Here is a 19356-nt window from a genome sequence, read left to right on the forward strand (position 1 = left end):
ACAGAATAGACCTGGGTCACAGCTGGAACAGTCCTGGTACAGAGGTATTACAACATGTGACAAGGATGCTGGGTCCAGCAGGCCTGATTCAAATTCCCTTCGCTAGTCGGAGTGAGTTCCTTAGCCTTTCTGTGCCTCAGTTTCCTCATTAGTGAACCTGTAAACCAGTAGCAGCCTCATAGAGTTACTGTGAGCAGTAAAGATGTGAGGTGCTCTGCATGGTACCTGTTGGGAAGGGTTCAATGAGCAGTAGTTTAACAGCTTTCCAGGAGGTGGATACCATCATCACTGTAAACTGGGAACTCCAAGCAGCGAAGGTTCAGTCCCAGTGTGTCTCACGCCAGGTCTGTTTGATTTCTGTTTCATTGTGCTGTGTAGTTGCCTGACCTTTTCCCATTCTCTAACTGTCTTCAGACTCCCGTCTGGGATGCCAGAGCCCACCTTTAAGATTCAGAGCTGCTGTCAATTCCAGAGAAGCCAGAGCAGCTTCTCTTTGGCACCAACATTTCAGTAATAATAATTATGCTCTCCACTCTGCTTCAGAGTTAGTGGATCTGCCTCTCCATCACTCCCTCCTGGTTTCATGCTGGAGAATAAAATCCCGAATGTTTCTAATTTATGACCAAGTCTTTTCTCCCATCAAGGCAGCATGCCACAGGAGGAAGATCATGTGTCTGGGTGTCCCAGGGCCTGGGTCCTGGCCCCGGCAGGCAAGCCACGGAAGCACTGGGAGCCCTGACTGCTCATCGATGAAACGGGTGTGACGATGATCATCATCATGCTTTCCGTTATAGGCTGCTGCCAGGATGTAACGAGCTTGTGGGATAAAATAAAAGGCATCGCACGCATCATGATATGACTGTGATGACTGACAGCGACCATCACTGAGCATGTTTCTGACATGCCAACTTGTCACATATTCAGGTGCAGGGTGGAGGGTGTTGTGGGGTGAGCAGGAGGCAGTGACTGTGCAGAGGCAAGAGGGGCCACTCTTCCCTAGACCCTGGGATTAACATCTCAGAGCACCTCCCTGGAAGCATTTTCAGACAATAAGTGGCACTGAATGCTCCAGAGGTTGGCAGTCCAGGAAGCCCTTGGAGCCCCAGTTTAAGTTGGGGGAAATCGAGAGTCTTCGCTGAGTCATTCATTAAAAATAGAAGAGAAAGAAACGGCATGTCAGCGATCAGCTCAGAGAAGCATGCCTTCATCATGTGCTGCTGTGGCCATCGGGTCTAGAGACCCCGGGAGTCTGTTTCCCCAGGAGGTAAAGCTGAGACCGGAGTCTCCTCCTGGCTCATGGAGACTCTACGGTGTCCCCCACCCCACCCCCCATCTTTCCTGCTCACTGGCTCTTCTTCCAGTAAAACACCGCATCTTTAATAAATTATCAACATACTTTCTCGTCTGTCTGCCGGCGCCAGAGCTCGGTGTTGGCAGGGTTTTCCATTCCCTCATGCCCCTAATAGATCTCACTGTTTGATTAATCTTTTAGATCTCTCCCACAGAAACCCTGCTCTCTGGGCCAACTCTCCTCACCATGTCCGGCTTTCTGGATTTTTTTCTCAGACTCTCAACCTTGTTGCTGCCCATCCCCATGCTCATCCCTTGGTCCTTGGACCACAGACGACTCCTGTGTAGGGCTCCAAAGCAGATGCCTTTAGCCCCGGCGAGTTCACAGGGAGACTGTAGGGACGAGCACCAGATTAGGAGTCATAAGACGTGGATTTCCCTCACCCCAGTTACTCACCAGGTGTGCCAGCTTGAGCAAGATTCTGAGCCTTAGTTCGGCTCATCTGTGGAGTGGGGGCAGTTGTGAGGGTCACCTGAGGCAAGGGGAGAGTCCAGGCTCCTGAGCTGTGAGCAGGGGCAGGAGGGGGGTCCTGTGAAGCTTTTCGAGCCTGTGAGGTATGGGATGGCACCGCACTACCTGCTCTCCCTGGGCTTGTGCGTGCTGGAGGAGCTCGTAGGGTATAGCCCTGTTCTTTCCTCTGCAGGGACAGAGGCTCAGGGTCTCAGAGACCAGGAGGACAACGGCTCAGGCTCCAACCCATGCCTTCTGTGTCAGTAAGGTGGACCCAGTTTAGGAGGTTAACCTGTGTCGTCTCCATGGTCCTTTCCTTTTCTAAACCATGAGCTTGTGATTCTAGTCAATGAACTGAACCTGGCATGCAGGCCGGCTCAGCCACTCTCTGGGCGTAATGATAGCAATTCTAGCTACCATTTCCTCAGCACCCTTTAAACACCAGGAGCTCACATGCATCATCTGCAGTCTTCACAACAAAAATGTGTATTTATCCTCATTTTACAGGGAACAATCTTGAAGCTCAGAGAGGGTAAATGACGTGTCCAAGGGCACACAACCAGTTCTTGACATGTCCAGACTCAAATCCAGGCATCAGAGCCCAGGTTCTTTTCACTCACATTGACACTGCATTCTTTGATCTCTCCTCCTCTTGCCTCTCAGTGCCCCTTACCTGCTTGAGGGACATGATGGAACCCCTCACCAAAGATGCCTTTCCAGCCCCTGTGAGATCTGGCTCCACCCAGCAGGCAGAGTTGTCTGCAGATTTGGGCTGATGCTAAAAATAATAATAGTTACTATTTGTCAAGCATCTGTAATCACCTAACATAATAATAGTCTGAGAGAAAAAATCTTCCAGAATTGTTATCTCCATTTTCCAGATGAAGAAACTGAGGCTTGGGAAAGTATCATCGGATGCCCATTGACAATTGAGCCTCAGTTACAAAATGGCATTTGTGACATTCCATTCAAATTAAACATGCGTATTGAATGTTGGCTACAGTCAGAGCTTCTGACAGCTGATGCTGTGAGAGCGTTTAGCAAGAGAGCCTTGGGTCCATTCTGTGTTACAGAGGAGCAGATGGAAAGCTGGAGAGGTGGGTGATGGGCTCACGGTCCCACAGCTGGCCAGTGGTAGCCTGATCCCCCAACCCAGGATTCTGGGAACTGCCTCACATGGTCTGCAGGTCTAGATCTGTGCCCATAACTGGGATTCTGTGCCCCATTTCTGTCTGTCCCTCCCTACTTCACCCCCATGAGATCCAGCACCTCCTCCTCCATGAAGCCATCTTTGCCACCCCAGGCAGAGTTATGCCTCTGCATAGCTGTGTGTGTGCATGCATCTGTGTCACTGTGGTCAATATACCTGCCTCCTCAGCCGGTCCTCCAAGGCAGGACAAATGGCCCCTGTCCTCAAAAGCTCTCTAAGGAGATAACTCTCAGTACCACCCTCCCTCTCTAACTTGCCCCTGAGTAACTTGCACTGCAAAAGCTGGGGTGTGGGGTCCCCCTGCCTGCCAGCATGTGGAAGAGGAAGCATCCCCAAGGCAGTGCCTTCGTCCTAACCCCAAGAGGGGTTTCCGAGCATCTTCCCCCATGGCAGGGACCACAGCAGCCCGGAGCAACTTCAGGCCTGGCCATTGGACACACCCTGTCCTGATGGTGGCAGCCTACTGAGTCGCTCTGCTTGGGCTCTTTTTCCTCCGCTGTCTCTTATGCAGACACCAGGAGGCTCTGCCGAGCTCTGTGACTTGTTTTCTTCTGTTAGAGAGATATGACCTCCTCCCTGACATCTGCCTTGTTCCTCTTGGGGCTGACCATGCTGGCTCCCTCCCCTCTGCCTGGGCCTCTCCAAGCCCCTCCATGCTCTCACAGACCTGCCACCTGCCAACTAAGACTCCCTCCAGGTCTCCCTCAACCCTGGTTCCGCCTCAACCACCTACGAGCAATGCCTTCCCTCTCCTCCACTCCTACGTGAGTCAGGTCTGTGTCCAAAGATAAGCAAGGCCGAGGTCTCCTCTCACTGGGAGCTGTTTCAACACATTCTCCTTCCCTTTTTGTACTGGTTATCTAATGTACAACAAATCACTCCTGATTAAACTTCGTGGTGTAAAACAACAAGAATCATTGATTATCTTCACAGTGTCTGTGGGTCGGGAATTCAGAGCATCTTGGCTGGGTGGTTCTGGCTTGGAGCCTCATTGAACTGCAGTTGGAAGTCTCCTGTAGCCACTGTCATCTGAAGGCTTGATTGGAGCTGCAGACCCACTTCCAAGGTGGCTCATTCATATAGCTGGCAGGTTGGTGCCAGCCTTCAGCAGGTGGCAACAGTTCCTCTCCACCTGGACATCTCTCTATAGACAGGGCGCTCGAGTGTCCCCACAGCATGGCAGCTGGCTTCCCTCCAAGTGGCCAAGGCAGAGCCTGCAATGTTTTTGTGATTTAACCTTGGGAGTCACACACTGTCACTTCTACCATATTCTATAGGTCATATGAGCTGCCCTGCTTCGTTGAGGCAGGGGCTACACAAGGACATAAAACCCAGTTGGTAAAGATCAGTGGCAGCCATCCAGGGGGCTGGCTGTCACACCTTAGAAAGCTGGAAAAGGCTGTCTTCAGCTGACCTAGGAACGCACTTCCTGACTTACTTTCTCCCTTTCTCCATCAATGGACAACTGGTTTACTTAAATCCTGTTCTAATGATGTAAAGATGGACAAGGCCATGGGCCTTCCCTGGAGGAACTCACAGTCAAATTGAGGAGAGTCTCATCACAAGAACTGCTTCAAAAGAGTTATGTACAGAATGATGGCAACACAAAGGACAGGTTCTTACCTATTTGGGGGAGTATGGAACACCTTCACAGCAGAGGGTACATTTGCTCTGGGTCTTAAAGGTTGAGTAAGAGTCCTCAGGTAGAGGAAGGAGAAAGGATATGGCTCCATGCAGAGGTAATAGCATGAGCCATGGCGGAGAGTCATGGCAGCATACAAGACTGTGATTTTGAAGGGTCTAGAAGGCTGTGATAGGGAGTTTGGACTTCATACATCAGGAACTGCTGGAGGGAGTCAAACCAGAGAAAGCTCTGGCAGAGCTATGTGGTGGACAGGACATGACTGGCAGGGGCAGAGGCTGAAGACAGAAAGTCGGGTCAGGAAACTGCTGCAATGCTCCTCTGAGAAAAAAGGACTGTCTGAGAGACCATGGGCATGACAGGAGGGGTGAATTCAGGAGGTGGGGCAGAAAGGACATGGTGAGAAATTGTCTCTGGCAGAGAGGACAGGCTTGAAGGACAAGACTTACTTTTTCCACCATCTCTGCCCCTGGGGCCTTCCTTCCCTAACTTTTGGCGCCTCCCGGATGACCCGCACCCAGCCCATGCTTGAGTCCTGAACAGAGCTACCTGGCTTTTTCTAAATAAGTTCTCTGGACCAACACCATGAGCCTTCAGTGTATGCCCCTGTAGAAAAAACTGATCAGAGTTATGTGAGAGGCCAACATGACATCAGGACCATTAGCCTAGGACTAAGTATCTTAAATGTTTTAGGCCACAGACTTTCTTGAGACTAGTGAAAACTATGAACTATCTTTCCAGGAAAAAAAAAATGCACATTTGTACACACAGTTTGCAATCAATTTCAGAGGCTCACATGTCCCTCGAAGTCTATCCCTGGGTCTCTGAACCCTACATTAACAGCCCCAGGTCCAGGAAAAAAATAGAAAATGAAAAAAGCAAATATTTGACTCCCTAAAGTCTGTTATTTACTTCCTCTTTTAATATCCCCCAGCCCCCTGCAATAATGGAACATCCCCCAAAATAGCAAGAAACAGGAGGAAGCATTTACCCAGTGATAGCCCCTGGTGCCACCAGCCTCACTTGGCGGGTTTATTTTCATTATTATAGTAATTTTCAAGCTGCAGGCTACAATTTTCACTTGCAGCGAGGTATTAAATTGAAATTACCCCAGATGTAATTGTCATAGGAAATAATCCTGGATACATGGAAGTGAATGCCTTTTCAAGATGGGGTTTTACCACTCATACCAGGGTTTGGGGCTCTGCCTCTTTTACATGCCAGATTTAGGTGTGTGTTGCAGGGGCCAGGCGTCAGCACAACATGGTAGCCTGAAGCTGTTAACCCAGAACACAGTGAAGCCTCTGCCGACTGGAATCTACCCACTGGCCAGTGGCGTGGGCAGATGGGCCAAAAGGGTACAGAGTGGGGAGCAGAGCCCAAGACTTGGGGTTGTGTTCATGCAGCTACCAGGAGCCACCGTACGCTAGCTCAGGCATGCAAGAAACACCACACTTATTTTCCGTATATCAACTCAACTTGTCTCCAAGCCCAGGTTCCCCCAAGGTGGAAGAAAATTCAGATTTAGTTATTCTTGGAACTCCCCAGCCCCTCTTAGGGCCCGGTGAAGCCATGGGGTCTTACCTAGTGCTTTGCAGTTGGGGAAGCCCCTCTAGATATCAAGCATCTGGCATAGGGGTGCCCACCCAGATGCCTTCGGTTCTAGCCCTGCAGATATGCTCTGTCCCTGAAGGTCTCACTTGTCCTGTGCCTTTCCTTCCCTAGATGCACGCTGCTGGTGTATTGCACGGACCTTCCACCCACTAGCATCATCATCACCTTCCACAATGAGGCCCGCTCCACGCTGCTCAGGACCATCCGCAGGTGAGGCATCCTTGCTCGTCTGTTGGCCAGCTCCAGGCCAGCAACTGGTGACAGTGTGTCTACTCCCCTGGTGCCCGGCCCTGTCCTAGGAACACCAGACACATCTAACTACATGCTAGGCACTGTTGTATATGTCACATGCGTCCACTTAGTCACTCCTCACATTCCTGTAAGGGAGGTTATTATCTCATTTTATAGAAAGACAGAGGCCTGTGGTGTTAGGTAATGTGCAGAAGGTCAAAGAGAGTAAGTAGAAGAAGCAACCTCAGAGCCCTCGGCCTCCCTACTCTGCCAGGCTGCCCCTAGAGCATGGGCTCTGACTTCCACAAATGAGGAACGGGCTGAGGCCCTGAGAGGCTGAGTGCACACCCCAGCCCCAGCATCAGGCTGGGGTCAGTACCCAGCACCCTGACTCTCTGCCCTCCCACACACTTGTCAGGGGCCATGCAAATCAGAACGGCCTGCAGCAATCACTAAGGCTTGCCTTCCTGACCATCTACCTGCAGTTCCATCCCTGTTGCCCTCGGGCTTCAGTCCACTCATCCTCTGGGTCATGTTCTTGCTCTGATAGGTATATCCTGCTACAAATGGCCTCTGGCCTGTGTGGGTTTTTGATATGCCCAAGTCCCAGTGCCAGGCCCTAGCAGAACTCCCCTCAGAACGTAGAACTGCACCCAGAAGACTTACCCAGGAATTCCTCCCCCAGATTCTCCAAAGACTCTAGCTGTTTCACCCTCCTTCCCCCATACCCACCCCCCTCTCCAGAAGTCATCTGTCCTCCTCTCCCTCCCTCAGGCCACCAGCAGCATCCACCTCTCAGATGGCAATGACAGCAGCCGCCCTCACTCCAGCTCCTGTGCACACATATTCTGTGCACCTCAGCTGCAGAGGTGAGGAGGCCACTGCCACGCCCACTTCACAGCTGAGGAAACTGACATTGGAGATACTAAATCAAGGCCCCATGTCACCTAGCCAATGATAGTGAGGCAGGATTCCAGGCCTTGCACTCTGATCTCAGAGTCCTCCTTCTTGGCAGCCTGAGCAGGGAGAGGCTAGTCCCAGTGGTGGCATTCAGCATCCTTCGGGGCCAGGAGTGCCACAGCCACATCCCGCAGCTGAGCAAGAACCCGCAGTACCTCCATGTCCCCATGACACACAGCTCATTAGACCCTTCCTGTCCTGCTGAGCAGCACATCAGCTGGTGCCGATGCCACAAAGAAGGAAATATGATGAAACATGGGTCAGAGAGCGCACCAAACAGCAAAATCTCTAACTGTTTCCATCATGCAGGCCACACTTTTCCTGTCTCTCCCACCCTCGCATGGCTGTGGGCAGTGGGAAGTTCTAGGTGATTGGGAGGTAAGTCCTGCAGTAGGGTCACCCTGCGGGAAGGCACCAAATCTTCAGCTCCATCTGTCACGAATGATGAATGTCCATGTACACGGTCACCAAATCCCTTAGAGACATAGGGAAGGACCTGCCTAGACACACAGTTTTTAGCCCAGTGCTTCCACCCATCCAAGGGGACAGCCCTGTCTGCTGTTAAGACATCCTCGGCAATGACAGGCTGGCTTCTTCCTCCAGCCACGTGCCCATGCTGGCTTCTGCAATCACCCCAAGAGCCACCTGATTCAAACTTGATTTCCCAACAAGGCAACAGCTCTTGACAAGAAAATGTGCCAAGTCACTGTCAGGTGTCGCCGGGAGTCTCGGGGTAGATTAACAATAACAAAGTGCCTGGCTGGTTAAGTGTGGGGACAACAGGGATGGAGGAGGCCCAATTCTCCTGGGTCTCCTGTGGTGAGGGGAGGAGCGTCTGGGGTATCTAGGCTGAGAGGACACACGGGGAAGTGGAGGTGGCTGGTTCTGAAGTGCCAGACCACAGCCCCACTGCTGCGATCTGCTGGGGCACCAGGGCAGGTTCATGGAGCAGGCCAACTGCAACCTCTGCCTTCCCCACCGCTATGGTGGCTGCTCCACTGGTCATGACTGGGCATACCTGCCAGATGTTTCCATGAGAACAGCGTTAGCATCTGAGAGAGGCCCCTCGCTTTCCAGGCCGGCCTCTCCCTGCCCATCCTGCAAGAAGCTCTCTGATGCCGGGCGCCTCCATCCCCTGACACAGTCACACACATGCAACCAATCAGGGGCTTCCTCTGGGCCATTCTCTGCATATCACTACTGCAGTACTTGCTGCATTTTTCCGGCCTGTAACCTTCAGTAAGCTCCTTTAGGGCAAGGGCTTATCTTATCCATCTCTTAACCTCCCAGTGGCTCAGTTTCCTAACCAAGGAAATGAGAGTACTAATCCTACTTAGTGCATAGGGTTGATAGGGTTGCTACGGGTTAATTCGACTAAAGGACTGAGAACTGTGCCTGGCATGGAGTAAGTGCTTGATCAAAGAGAAGAGGCTATGGGAGACTTAAAAGGGTGCCACACTTGGAGTCAGAAACCCTGGAGTCAAATCCAAACCCTACCACTGTCTAGCCGTGTGACCCTGGGGCATGTTATTAACTACATCTGCAGAAAATGATGATAAAAATATCTTTCATGTTTCTAATTCTATCACATTTCTCACAGTAAACTTTCCTCTTGGGAATGTCTCAGACATTTGGGGGCATTACAGTGTATGTAATATGGGGGCTTCTAGGCCCCCCAGGCCTCCCTAACAGTGTTTATGTCCTCGAGGGTACTTTAGCTGCTGTGCTCAGACTCTAAGACATGTTTCTCCTCTTCCTGCCACTCCTCCACCTCTACATGGTATTAATGATACTTAATAATAATAAGATTACTATGTTAAATGTATCCTGAGCTTTGTGGCCTGCAGAACACCTTCCTTCTCTCACTCCAGTTGGAGCCTCATCCTGAGCCTATGGGGCAGGTGGTACACGTAGTGAGAGCAGAGGCATCAGGCCTCAGGTTTCCTGGCTTTCCCGGAGGTACAGCCCAGCTCCTCTGTATGCCCACCTGACGGAGGGCTGCCCCGAGGCCCTGGAACCCTGCACTCTGGGAGGGTTCTCGGGACCCATCAGCCCCGTACTTTTCAGAAGACACCCATGACGTGCCAGATGAGTTAGCTGAGGGAGCCCATTTCCTGCCTCTTAGGAACTTCAGATGTCAGCCAGCCTCGAGCTCAGACCCAAGCGTGACACACACAAACAGCAAATCGGGGACCTGAGAGCCATGTGTGGACAACCAGGAGCTTACATCAAAAGCAGGCAGGGCAGAAATGAATGTTAGGGGTGGAGGCAGGAAAGATTACTTCTAGAAACTTCCATGCCTTAAGATTCTATACCTCCCTTTCACTCCCTATCCTGTTGCACAAATGGATCACTAGCCACTGAGAGGGGACTGACTGAAGGGCATGTCCTGTCTCAGAGGTCTTCAATAAAGGGATCTTCTCTAAGGTACTTTTCATTGTTAACTTTCTGGAATTCTGGATAGGCTTTGTTGTCAGGCTCTTTGCAACCCCCTGCCCGGACCCTCTGGCCCCCTAAGCTCTTGAGTTAGCTGGGGACTAGATAGGCTCACGTGGGGCACTCAGAGGCAGGTGGAGGCTCAATGGGGTACACAGATGACGGGGTGGGGGTAGAGAAGCATGACCTTGATGCATTAGGGGACCTTCTCACTTAGAGAGGAAACAAGCCCTGAAGAGTGGTTTATGTTGACTCCTGCTGCAGTGAGTCCTCATGTTTATGGGAGACCCAGAGCTGTCCCCTTCCTCTTGGGGCATCCTTCACCGCCACCCCTCCCATCGGGGCTCCAAGGCATGTGTTGAATCTTCTCACTGTTGCTTTTTTATAATATCCTAGATCTAGGGGAGCCATTTCTCAGACTAAGGTGTTTAAGAATTTGGACTCTGGGGACAGATTTTCATGGCTCTGCCCCTAACAGCTATGTGACCATAAGTAAGCAAGTTAGTCTTTCTGCCTCAGTTTCCTTTTCTACAAAACAGAGACTGCTAATAATTACCTGACATTATTGTGGAGAAGGTCAAATAATTTCAGATAGGGAAAGGACTTGGAGCAGTGCCTGGCATATAGTGAGCCTGAGCGGTGACAACAGGTGTACATTGTGAGCCTCCAGCCCTGGCAGACAGCCAAGTTCTAATGCAGTGGCTCTCAAGCTTGAGCAGGCATCAGAAGCTCCTGGAGGGCTTATTAAAACACAGTTTCTTGGACCCCATCTATAGAAAGTCTAACCTAGGCCGGGCGCAGGGGCTCACATCTGTAATCCCAACACTTTGGGAGGCCGAGGCGTGCAGATCACCTGATATCAGGAGGTCAAGACCAGCCTGGCCAACATGGTGAAACCCCGTCTCTACTAAAAAAGTACAAAACATTAGCTGGGCATGGTGGCAGGCGCCTGTCATCCAAGCTACTCGGGAGGCTGAGGCAGGAGAATCACTTGAACCTGGGAAGCAGAGATTGCAGTGAGCCGAGATTGTGCCATTGCACTCCAGTCTTGGCAACAACAGTGAAACTTCATTTCAAAAAAACAAAAAAGTCTAACCCAGTAAGCCTAGAGTGGGGCCCAAGAATTTGCATTTCTAACAAGTATCTAGGTGACGGTGATGCTGCTGGCTCCAGGATCCCACTTGGGAAAGTCATGCATATTGCTATTAATAGTTTCAATATTATTAATATCAATACCACCATTCAGAGAGCAGCTGCTGTGTGCCAGGCATGGTGAGTTCTTTTCACACAGCTGAGGAAATTATAGTGCTGAAGGTTCAGTACTTACTGAAGCTCTCCCTGTTAGTGAATGGTGGATACAAAGAAACAGTACTTGAACCCAAGTTAGTCGCACTCCAGAATGACTAAACTCAACTGTCAGCCAGGCTTGGGTCTTCATTCTACTGGTATTTATGGAGCGTTTGATAAAACCTGCCTGCATAGAGCACCGTGGAGTTCACAAAGCAATTTCAAATACATTTCCTCATTTCACACGCACAAAAGCCTGTGAAGTAGGTCAAGTATTAATATCGCCTGCTTTTACAAGGAAAATGTAATTACAGGAGGAAATGAAGGCTGGGAGCGAACCAGCATCTATGTGGTTCGGGATTGCACAGTTAGTGGGTGGTGCAGCCCACCTGGCCTCTGAGCCCACACTGCCCACGCTGCCCTGCGGCCTCTGGGCGCTCCTCGAGGGCCCATAGTTAGGGCGCAGCAGGTGTAGAAGCCGCCTGTGTACCTGCCCTCTGGCAGAGAGATGAGCTGCATGTAGAAGACTGTTCTAGAACAATTCCAGGCAGAGTGAGGAGAGCACTTATTCCCATGCTGAGGCAGGGTAAGGAAGGGTGTGGGGAAGGCAGCTGGAGTGGGAGTGAGGCTGAGAAGAGCTATCCTGTGCTGGGCCTGGACGAACGAATGAATTTGCTTTGCTGTAGAGGCAGTGGTGAGAGCAAGTAGGGGAGACCTGAGCAACCATTCCCTCCCTGGGTGGAGGGAATGAGAATGGGTGTGCACGAGGGAGGGCCCTGGAGGACCACCTAGGCCAGGCCAGGTCCCTTGGACTGGACTTGACCTTCTCCTCTGACCACCCAGAGCACATGCCCACCTCAGGCCCTCCCAGCCGCAGGCCATGTTTAAGGGGACTCCACCGTCGCTCCAACTGTTCCGATTAGAGAAGCAAAAACAAGCCAGGTGTTACCAGGAAATGGTCTAATTAGCACTCACTGCTGACTATTTCTTTTTTTTTTTTCTTTTCCGTTTTAAACCCTGGACATTTTTTATTCACTAATCATCTCTCAGTTCAACCAGTGCAGAGCCGCACGCGATTTACCTTTTGATGTTCTCAGAAGAGAACTCTTGAATTTCAAAGAGCTGGCAGGGATTTAGCAGAATCGAATGCAGAATCTACAGCCGTAATCAAACCTCATTAGGAGTTATTCTTCCAGCAAGTTTTCCGCTGTCTCCTGCCTCCCTCCCTGATTAGAGGGCTGGTTGTTGTTTGTATGTGTTTTCTTTGGGACGATCATGGTGAACAGTCCCCTTCCATCATCCTCTGGCAGAGGCTGCAGCCTTTCTTTCCCCTCCCTGACCCCGAGCTCCCGAAGACAGAGACAGTGGGCTCAGGACTTTGTGTTGGGGTTCCTCTCTCCACCTGATACTAGTTGCCATGGTGAGAACCAAGGCTTCATAAATATGGGAGCTCCAGGCTAAGTTCTCTTCCGGGAGAGTCTGTATCCTGCATAGAAGGGGTGGTGCACTCCAATCAGGGCTCAGAAGGGCCCTCCTGGGAGGAGGGCTGCACACAGCACCTCCACCTGCATCCATTCTGAAGCCCCTCTCCAACATACATGGGGCTCTGGGAATCCCGTGGTGGCTGGTGTGGCCCACGCATGTGTCTGAGAAGTCACAAAGTTTGGGGTGTTCAGGAGAAACAGGATCCAGTCATCTCAGTCAGGCCTAAGACCCAGAGTTAACCTTGCCCCTGGGTAGAGATCCACAGCACAGGAGGGGTAAGTGAGTCAGTTAGATTCAAAAATCATTAATGATGCACCAAATTAAGTGATAACAAACAATTGCAACCATTTGTTATCACTAAGTGCCAAATATCATGCTAAATGCTTTTTATACACTTTCTCCTTTAATTTGCACAACTGCACTGTGAAATAAGTACTCTCCTATTATTATCCCTGTTTTCTAGATGGGATCCTTTGCTATACAGAGCAGTAAAGTAACTTGCCCAAGATTACACAGCTTGCAGTAAGTAGCTGCTACACCACAAGCTTCTGGAGGGTAGAATCATCATATGCCCAGTGCTGAGCACATAGTAGGTGTTCAGCAAATATCCCTCAAGGGAACAGTTATGGACCAAGCTGCTGTGCTGGACTCTGGCAATAAAGAGAGCAATGGGTCAAGGGTCTTACCCTGGGATATTTCCCCCCAGAGGGGACCACAGGCAGGCGAGGTACAAAACCAAACTTCAGGGCTGGGAAGTGAAAAAAGCCGTAGGATCAGATACAAACTGCTAGGAGATCTCAGAGGAGGAAGCAATTAATTCTCACTAAGTGGCTTGGAAAGCTGTTAGGGAGGAAGTGACATTCAAACTGGTCCTTGTGGGCAGCACAGGGGCATTTCCAGCAGCGGCGGCGGCAGCAGCAGCAGGAGAGAGGCTCTCAGTTATGAATGAGCAGGATAGCTTCAGACAGCGGCACTGAGCATGGGAGGTGGGAAAAGGTGGGCCAGCTTCCGATGGCAAAGGCCTTAGGAACGTGCTGAGGATTTGGGATGTCAATAGTGAGGAGCCCCTGGGGGGTTGTCAGTTTATTTATTTGCATTGGCGAGGAGAATCACACAATCAAAGCTCCATGTCAGAAAGTTCACTCTGGAGACCACGAGGAAGATGGCCTGGGAGAGGCTGGAGCAAGTTGAGGCTGTAAACCAGACAGAATAGGTTAAATCAGGGTAGAGCTATAAGAAGTGAAAGTGATTTGAGTGACATTTTCCAGTCAAACCAGCCAGTCTTTACTGATTTGCTGTGGGGTTTCAGGGAGTAGGAAGGTTGCCGAGGTTAACTCCTGGGCTTCTGTCTGGATGGCTTTGCGGGTGGTGGAGGTATTCATTAAGATGGTGAAGGCAGCATTACATTCCTGCTGGCTCACAGATAAGCAGTATGACTGGACAAGCCCTTTGGTGCTCTGATTTTTCATTCCTCAAATGCAATGGTGTTTATTTAAAACTCAGATTAATGACATATATTTTGCCACTAGAAGTCACAATGATTTTTTTTCTCTTTCCATCTTGCAGTGTATTAAACCGCACCCCTATGCATCTGATCCGGGAAATCATATTAGTGGATGACTTCAGCAATGACCGTAAGTCTTGTCGCTCACTTGCTCTTTAAACACCAATGTCTGTTCTCAGCCACTCTGTAACAGGCAGAGGTGAGTCCGCTGGTTTTCTGGGAATGCGGAAAAGCCCAGGTTTGTAATAGGTATGGAAGTCTTTGAGTGTCCGTGGCTAGGCTCAGAAGGAGAGAAGCTTTATATCCAAAAAACAGTTTCTTGGGTTCTCTGCAATAATCTGCAGTCTGAGTTAAGGCCCTCTTCCTATCACTCCCTGGGAGGTCTGGGTGGGCCCTGTCTTTGTGACTGCCCCTGCTGCCGTGGGACATCCTGTCACCTGGCCATGACACAGTGAGGGCTACCTTCCAACCTTTCGGCACACTTGCTCATCACCATTGCCTACCTTGTGTCCTCCAGTTATCCTATCAAAGAACCTGGGTCCCATTCAAATTCACAGCAAATCCACTCTCCCCAAGAAAAACATGGGTGTCTTTCCAGACACTGTGCATCAAATTTGAAAGGTACAATAATAGTCGAAGCATTGTCAGAATTAATGTACTGGTAGTGCCAACACCTCCCGTGAAAGCCATCCTCCCAGGAGCCTGGGTACAGTTCTGTGCAGTCAGTCATAACCAAGCAGTACACCCTCTTCCTGGTGATGAACTGAGGGAAACGGAGTGACCACTGTGGACAGCTCCGAGTCTGAGCAGAGTGGAGCCCACCCACACCAGCTGTGAGGCTGGAAGGTGGGCATGGGGAGCCACCCCCACACTGGGGTCTGCTGTATGAAGGCTGGAAACCCACACCCATTGGTGCAGCCTCGGAACCTCTGGAGGTGATGCGGAAGTGGGCTATACACGAGGCCCAGAGCAATGAGATCAAGATTCTGAGTTCTGGAACGTGAGGATCTGCTCTCCCTTCCCTAATGAGGAAGAGCTTGGAGGTGGGCAGACACCGGCCCTGCCGAGGGGTAGCCCGGCACTGAGGCAAGAGAAGAGAGTGCTGCTGGATTCACTTGCAAGCAGAATACAGCATGGACTCTGGAGCCAGACTGCCTAGGTTCAAATCCTAGACCTGTAAATCACTCACTAGCTATGTGCCTTAGGCAAATAATCAACCTCGTGCACGTCAGTTTCCTTGTTATAAAACAGAGATAATCATAGTGTATATGGTTTATGTAAGGAAAAAAAATATGTTAACACGTTTGAAGTGTTTAGAACAGTACCTAGCCCAGAAGCCTGTGTAGTTCAGAGCCAAGCAGGGAGGCCATGGTCAATAAACTAATAAAGCAAAACCAAGATACGGAGTTCAGAGCCAGGGAGCTGGTGAACCAAAGCAGTGAGGAGCAGCAGGCAGACCAAGGAGTGACAGGGACAGATGCCTAGGATGGGGTTTCCTGTATGGTGGAGAGGTGAACCAGCTCTGTGTAATGGGAGGCATGCTGAGTGGGACCCTTCCAAAAGCAGGTCTGTGAGCTGAAAGGAAAGTCGAAACTCTTATCTATTCTTGGCCTTCCAGCAGTTTTTACCAGACCTACTAAAATGACCAGGACTCTAATCTTTTGCTTTGAATGGACTATAAGAAAAGAAAAATGGGGACGGGCACAGTGGCTCGTGCCTGTAATTCCAGCACTTTGGGAGGCCAAGGCGGGAGGATCATCTGAGGTCAGGAGTTCAGGACCAACCTGGGTAACATGGTGAAACCTTGTCTTTACTAAAAATACATAAATTAGCCAGGCGTGGTGGTGGTGCATGCCTGTGGTCCCAGCTACTCGGGAGGCTGAGGCAGGAGAATCGCTTGAACCCAGGAGGTGGAAGTTGCCGTGAGCCAAGATCATGCCACTGAACTTCAACCTGGGTGACAGAGCGAGACTCCATCTGAAAAGAAAAAGAAAAGAGAAATGAGATTGTTTGTATTAATAACAAGGATAAATGCTTGAGGGGATGGATACCCCATTCTCCATGATGTGATTATTACACATTGCATGCCTGGGTCAAAACATTTCCTGTGCCCCTTAAGTGTGTATACATACCATGTGCCCATAAGAATTAAAGATTTAAAAATTAAATTAAAAATTGTTTAAAGAGAAAAATCACAAAAAAGAAAAGAGAAATGTCCCCAGGTGACTAGGCCAGGATTTTCCACCTGGAACATTTTCAAGCAAGTATACAAGTGCCACTGTGTACTGACCTGTTCCAAAGTGGCCCAGTTGAGGCCTCTTTGCCCTAGACTGGCCACCTTGTATGACAGCAGTGACTTGTCAGCCCCTCACAGCCTGGAAACACCCTGGAGTCAGAACTGCGCTCTGCAGTTAGGGGACAGTGGGCAGGGCTGCCTCACCTACCCTTCAGGTTCACCTGCAATGCACACAGTTGTAACATGTAGGTCCATCCCCAGGCGCTCAATTGGCTTAACCTTTTGTCTTTGCAGCTGATGACTGTAAACAGCTCATCAAGTTGCCCAAGGTGAAATGCTTGCGCAATAATGAACGGCAAGGTAGGTCTGAGCTGCTGTGCGGGAGCCTCCAGGGTCAGTGTGTGGGGGTCGAAGGTGTGATGGTGTGTGTGTGTTGGGGTGTCAGTGGGGAATGCTGGGTGGCTTCTCCCTAGTCTCGCTGGACAATGGAGTGACAGTGGCACCCACTTGGTCATTTGTTCCTGACTGCAGGTCTGGTCCGGTCCCGGATTCGGGGCGCTGACATTGCCCAGGGCACCACTCTGACTTTCCTCGACAGCCACTGTGAGGTGAACAGGGACTGGCTCCAGCCTCTGTTGCACAGGGTCAAAGAGGTGAGTGAGGCTGAGGAGCAGGGCCGGGCCTCATGCCCCAGCTTTCTCCAGGCTCTCTCTCAAGCTCATTACTTCACATATGCACCCCCAGTTCTTCTGGGAGGTGGGCAGAACAGATCGCAGTCCTGATTTTATGGATGAAGGAACTAAGGTAGAGCAGCCTGTGTGAGGTCACACAGCATCAGTGGTGGAGCGAGGACCGGGATGTGTTGTGACTGGGACTGTCACCCAGAGCAGGCTTGCACTTGGGACAGCTGGGACATAACGTATGCAGTTTCTTGGGCAGGAATGAACTGCCCAGAACTGGTTCTACCGGAGAGCAGAAGGTTCCAGATTGGGAACCCTTATGGGCGTCTTTTATAGAAAGGAGGCAGCAAACCTAACCAGGGTTCATCCCCTAATTCCTGGGGCCTCTGTCTTATTTCTACCCTCACCCAAAGGCTACACCAAGCAGGCAGGCTAGATGCTAAGAGACCTGACTTCCTTGCCCCTGTTTGCCCTTAAATTACTCTACAATTCTGGATGCTTCATTCCTCCAGTGTCTCAGTTACTCCCCAAAAAGTGAAAGGAAATTTAATTTTTCTTTTTATTTTATATTCCCTGAAGTCTATCCACTTCCCTACTGACTACAGAATGTGTGGCAATTGCAGATGGCAGTATCAATTCAATGACTAGCATTTGTACTGTACGTTCCTCTTCCTGAGTTATTGACTCCTAGAGCCATTCTGTGAAGTAGGAGGTCAGGTATTTTGAATATACCCACTTCACTGAAGAGGAAACAGGGCAATTACATCACTAGGTCTGATGTTTTCTGGTTGGTACCACCAGCACCAGATCCCTGGCGTTGCCTCAACAGCATCTTCCCTGTGCTGTGGTTATTTCCTGCTCACTCTTCATGGTAGCTCCTAAACTCCTACCTGCATAATGACAGTGTTAAGAGGACTGAAGAATAAGCTATGTCGTCTGCTCAGAAGAAAACAAGGAAATCCTTCCCAACATTGTTCATTCCAAAGAGAGAACCTCAGTGGGTTTACAAAGTTCTCTCACATGGGCCTAGATGTTAAGGCCCATCAGTAACCATTTTCTCTGAGATTGGGATGGCTCGTCGTCCACTTAGTGTTGTTGAGAAAAATCTCCTCTCCAGAATCACTTGAACCCAGGAGGCAGACGTTGCAGTGAGCTGAGATTGCACCATTGCACTCCAGCCTGGGCGACAAGAGTGAAACTCTGTCTCAAAAACAAAAAAGAGGAAAAAGAAAAATCTCCTCTCCTACTCTTTTTTGATGTCTCCTAGGCAAAGAGGTCTCGATTGGGAAATGTTGCCATGAACAGATACCTGTTGAAGGGCCTCTCCTGGCACTGAAGTCCCTTCCAAATGCACCCCTCCCTCCATGCTCTCTTCTGCAGCCCCTTGTCCCTGAACATGCCCCGATATTCCCATTGCTCCAGCTCTGTCCAAGCCCTTCCTGTCCCTGGATGCCTTTCCCCTCCTCTCCACAAACCCCCTTGCTCTGTGGGGCCTTGTCCATGGCTCCCTTCCTCTAGGCAGTCTTTTCTGACTTCGTGGCCAGCTAGGGTCATTCCTGGCAGTCATTGCTCCCTTGACCCACCATTTCCTCTTCTGGGTTAGTCCTTTGCCTCCCCTAATAGCTTACAAATCCAATGGGGGCACCAATGCCTCCTTGTGGCCATGCTGCCTGTCATAGAGTAGGTGCTCAGTGTTCGGAAATGAAAATAAAAAAAAACAGATGCCATGGGGAGGTGTTATGGTTGGAAGAGGAGAAAATCAAGCTTGCTTCCTACCCGTAAATGAATCAACAGACATTTCCTGAGCACCTATTTTGAGCAGAGTCCCAAGGGTTGGAATGGGCTGTGTAAAGGAATCCATACCCTGCTTAGTAAGGTCCGCTGGGTTCCTTGTGCACTGGTGCCACACTGGTTCACAAATGACCTCCAGTAAAGGGAAGCACAGTTTAAGTGACCGCAAGTAGAAGCAACCACAAAAACTCTAGAAAGAAGGAAATTCGGCCAGTGCGGTGACTCATGACTGTAATCCCAGCACTTTAGGAGGCCGAGGCGGGCAGATCACAAGGTCAGGAGATCGAGACCATCCTGGCCAACGTGGCGAAACCCTGTCTCTACTAAAAATATAAAAAGTTAGCTGGGCGTGGTGGTGCGGCACCTATAGTCCCAGCTACTCGGGAGCCTGAGGCAGGAGAATCACTTGAACCAGGGGGGCAGAGGTTGCAGTGAGTCGAGATCGTGCCACTTCACTCCAGCCTGGGTGACAGAGCAAG

General features: G+C 50.4%; 1 protein-coding gene across 2 annotated transcripts in view; it reads left to right on the forward strand.

The window, feature by feature from the left end:
* Positions 1-19356, forward strand: part of GALNT14 (polypeptide N-acetylgalactosaminyltransferase 14) — a 237259-nt gene that overhangs the window by 175275 nt on the left and 42628 nt on the right. For both annotated transcript variants that reach the window (XM_011972547.1, XM_011972546.1), the window contains 4 exons: positions 6379-6477; positions 14233-14300; positions 16701-16766; positions 16938-17059. In XM_011972547.1, the coding sequence (XP_011827937.1) occupies positions 6379-6477; positions 14233-14300; positions 16701-16766; positions 16938-17059 (355 nt within the window). The remainder of the gene's footprint in view (positions 1-6378; positions 6478-14232; positions 14301-16700; positions 16767-16937; positions 17060-19356) is intronic.

The sequence above is a fragment of the Mandrillus leucophaeus genome, unplaced genomic scaffold (assembly GCF_000951045.1).
Source record: "Mandrillus leucophaeus isolate KB7577 unplaced genomic scaffold, Mleu.le_1.0 Scaffold13, whole genome shotgun sequence".
Taxonomy (NCBI): Eukaryota; Metazoa; Chordata; class Mammalia; order Primates; family Cercopithecidae; genus Mandrillus; species Mandrillus leucophaeus.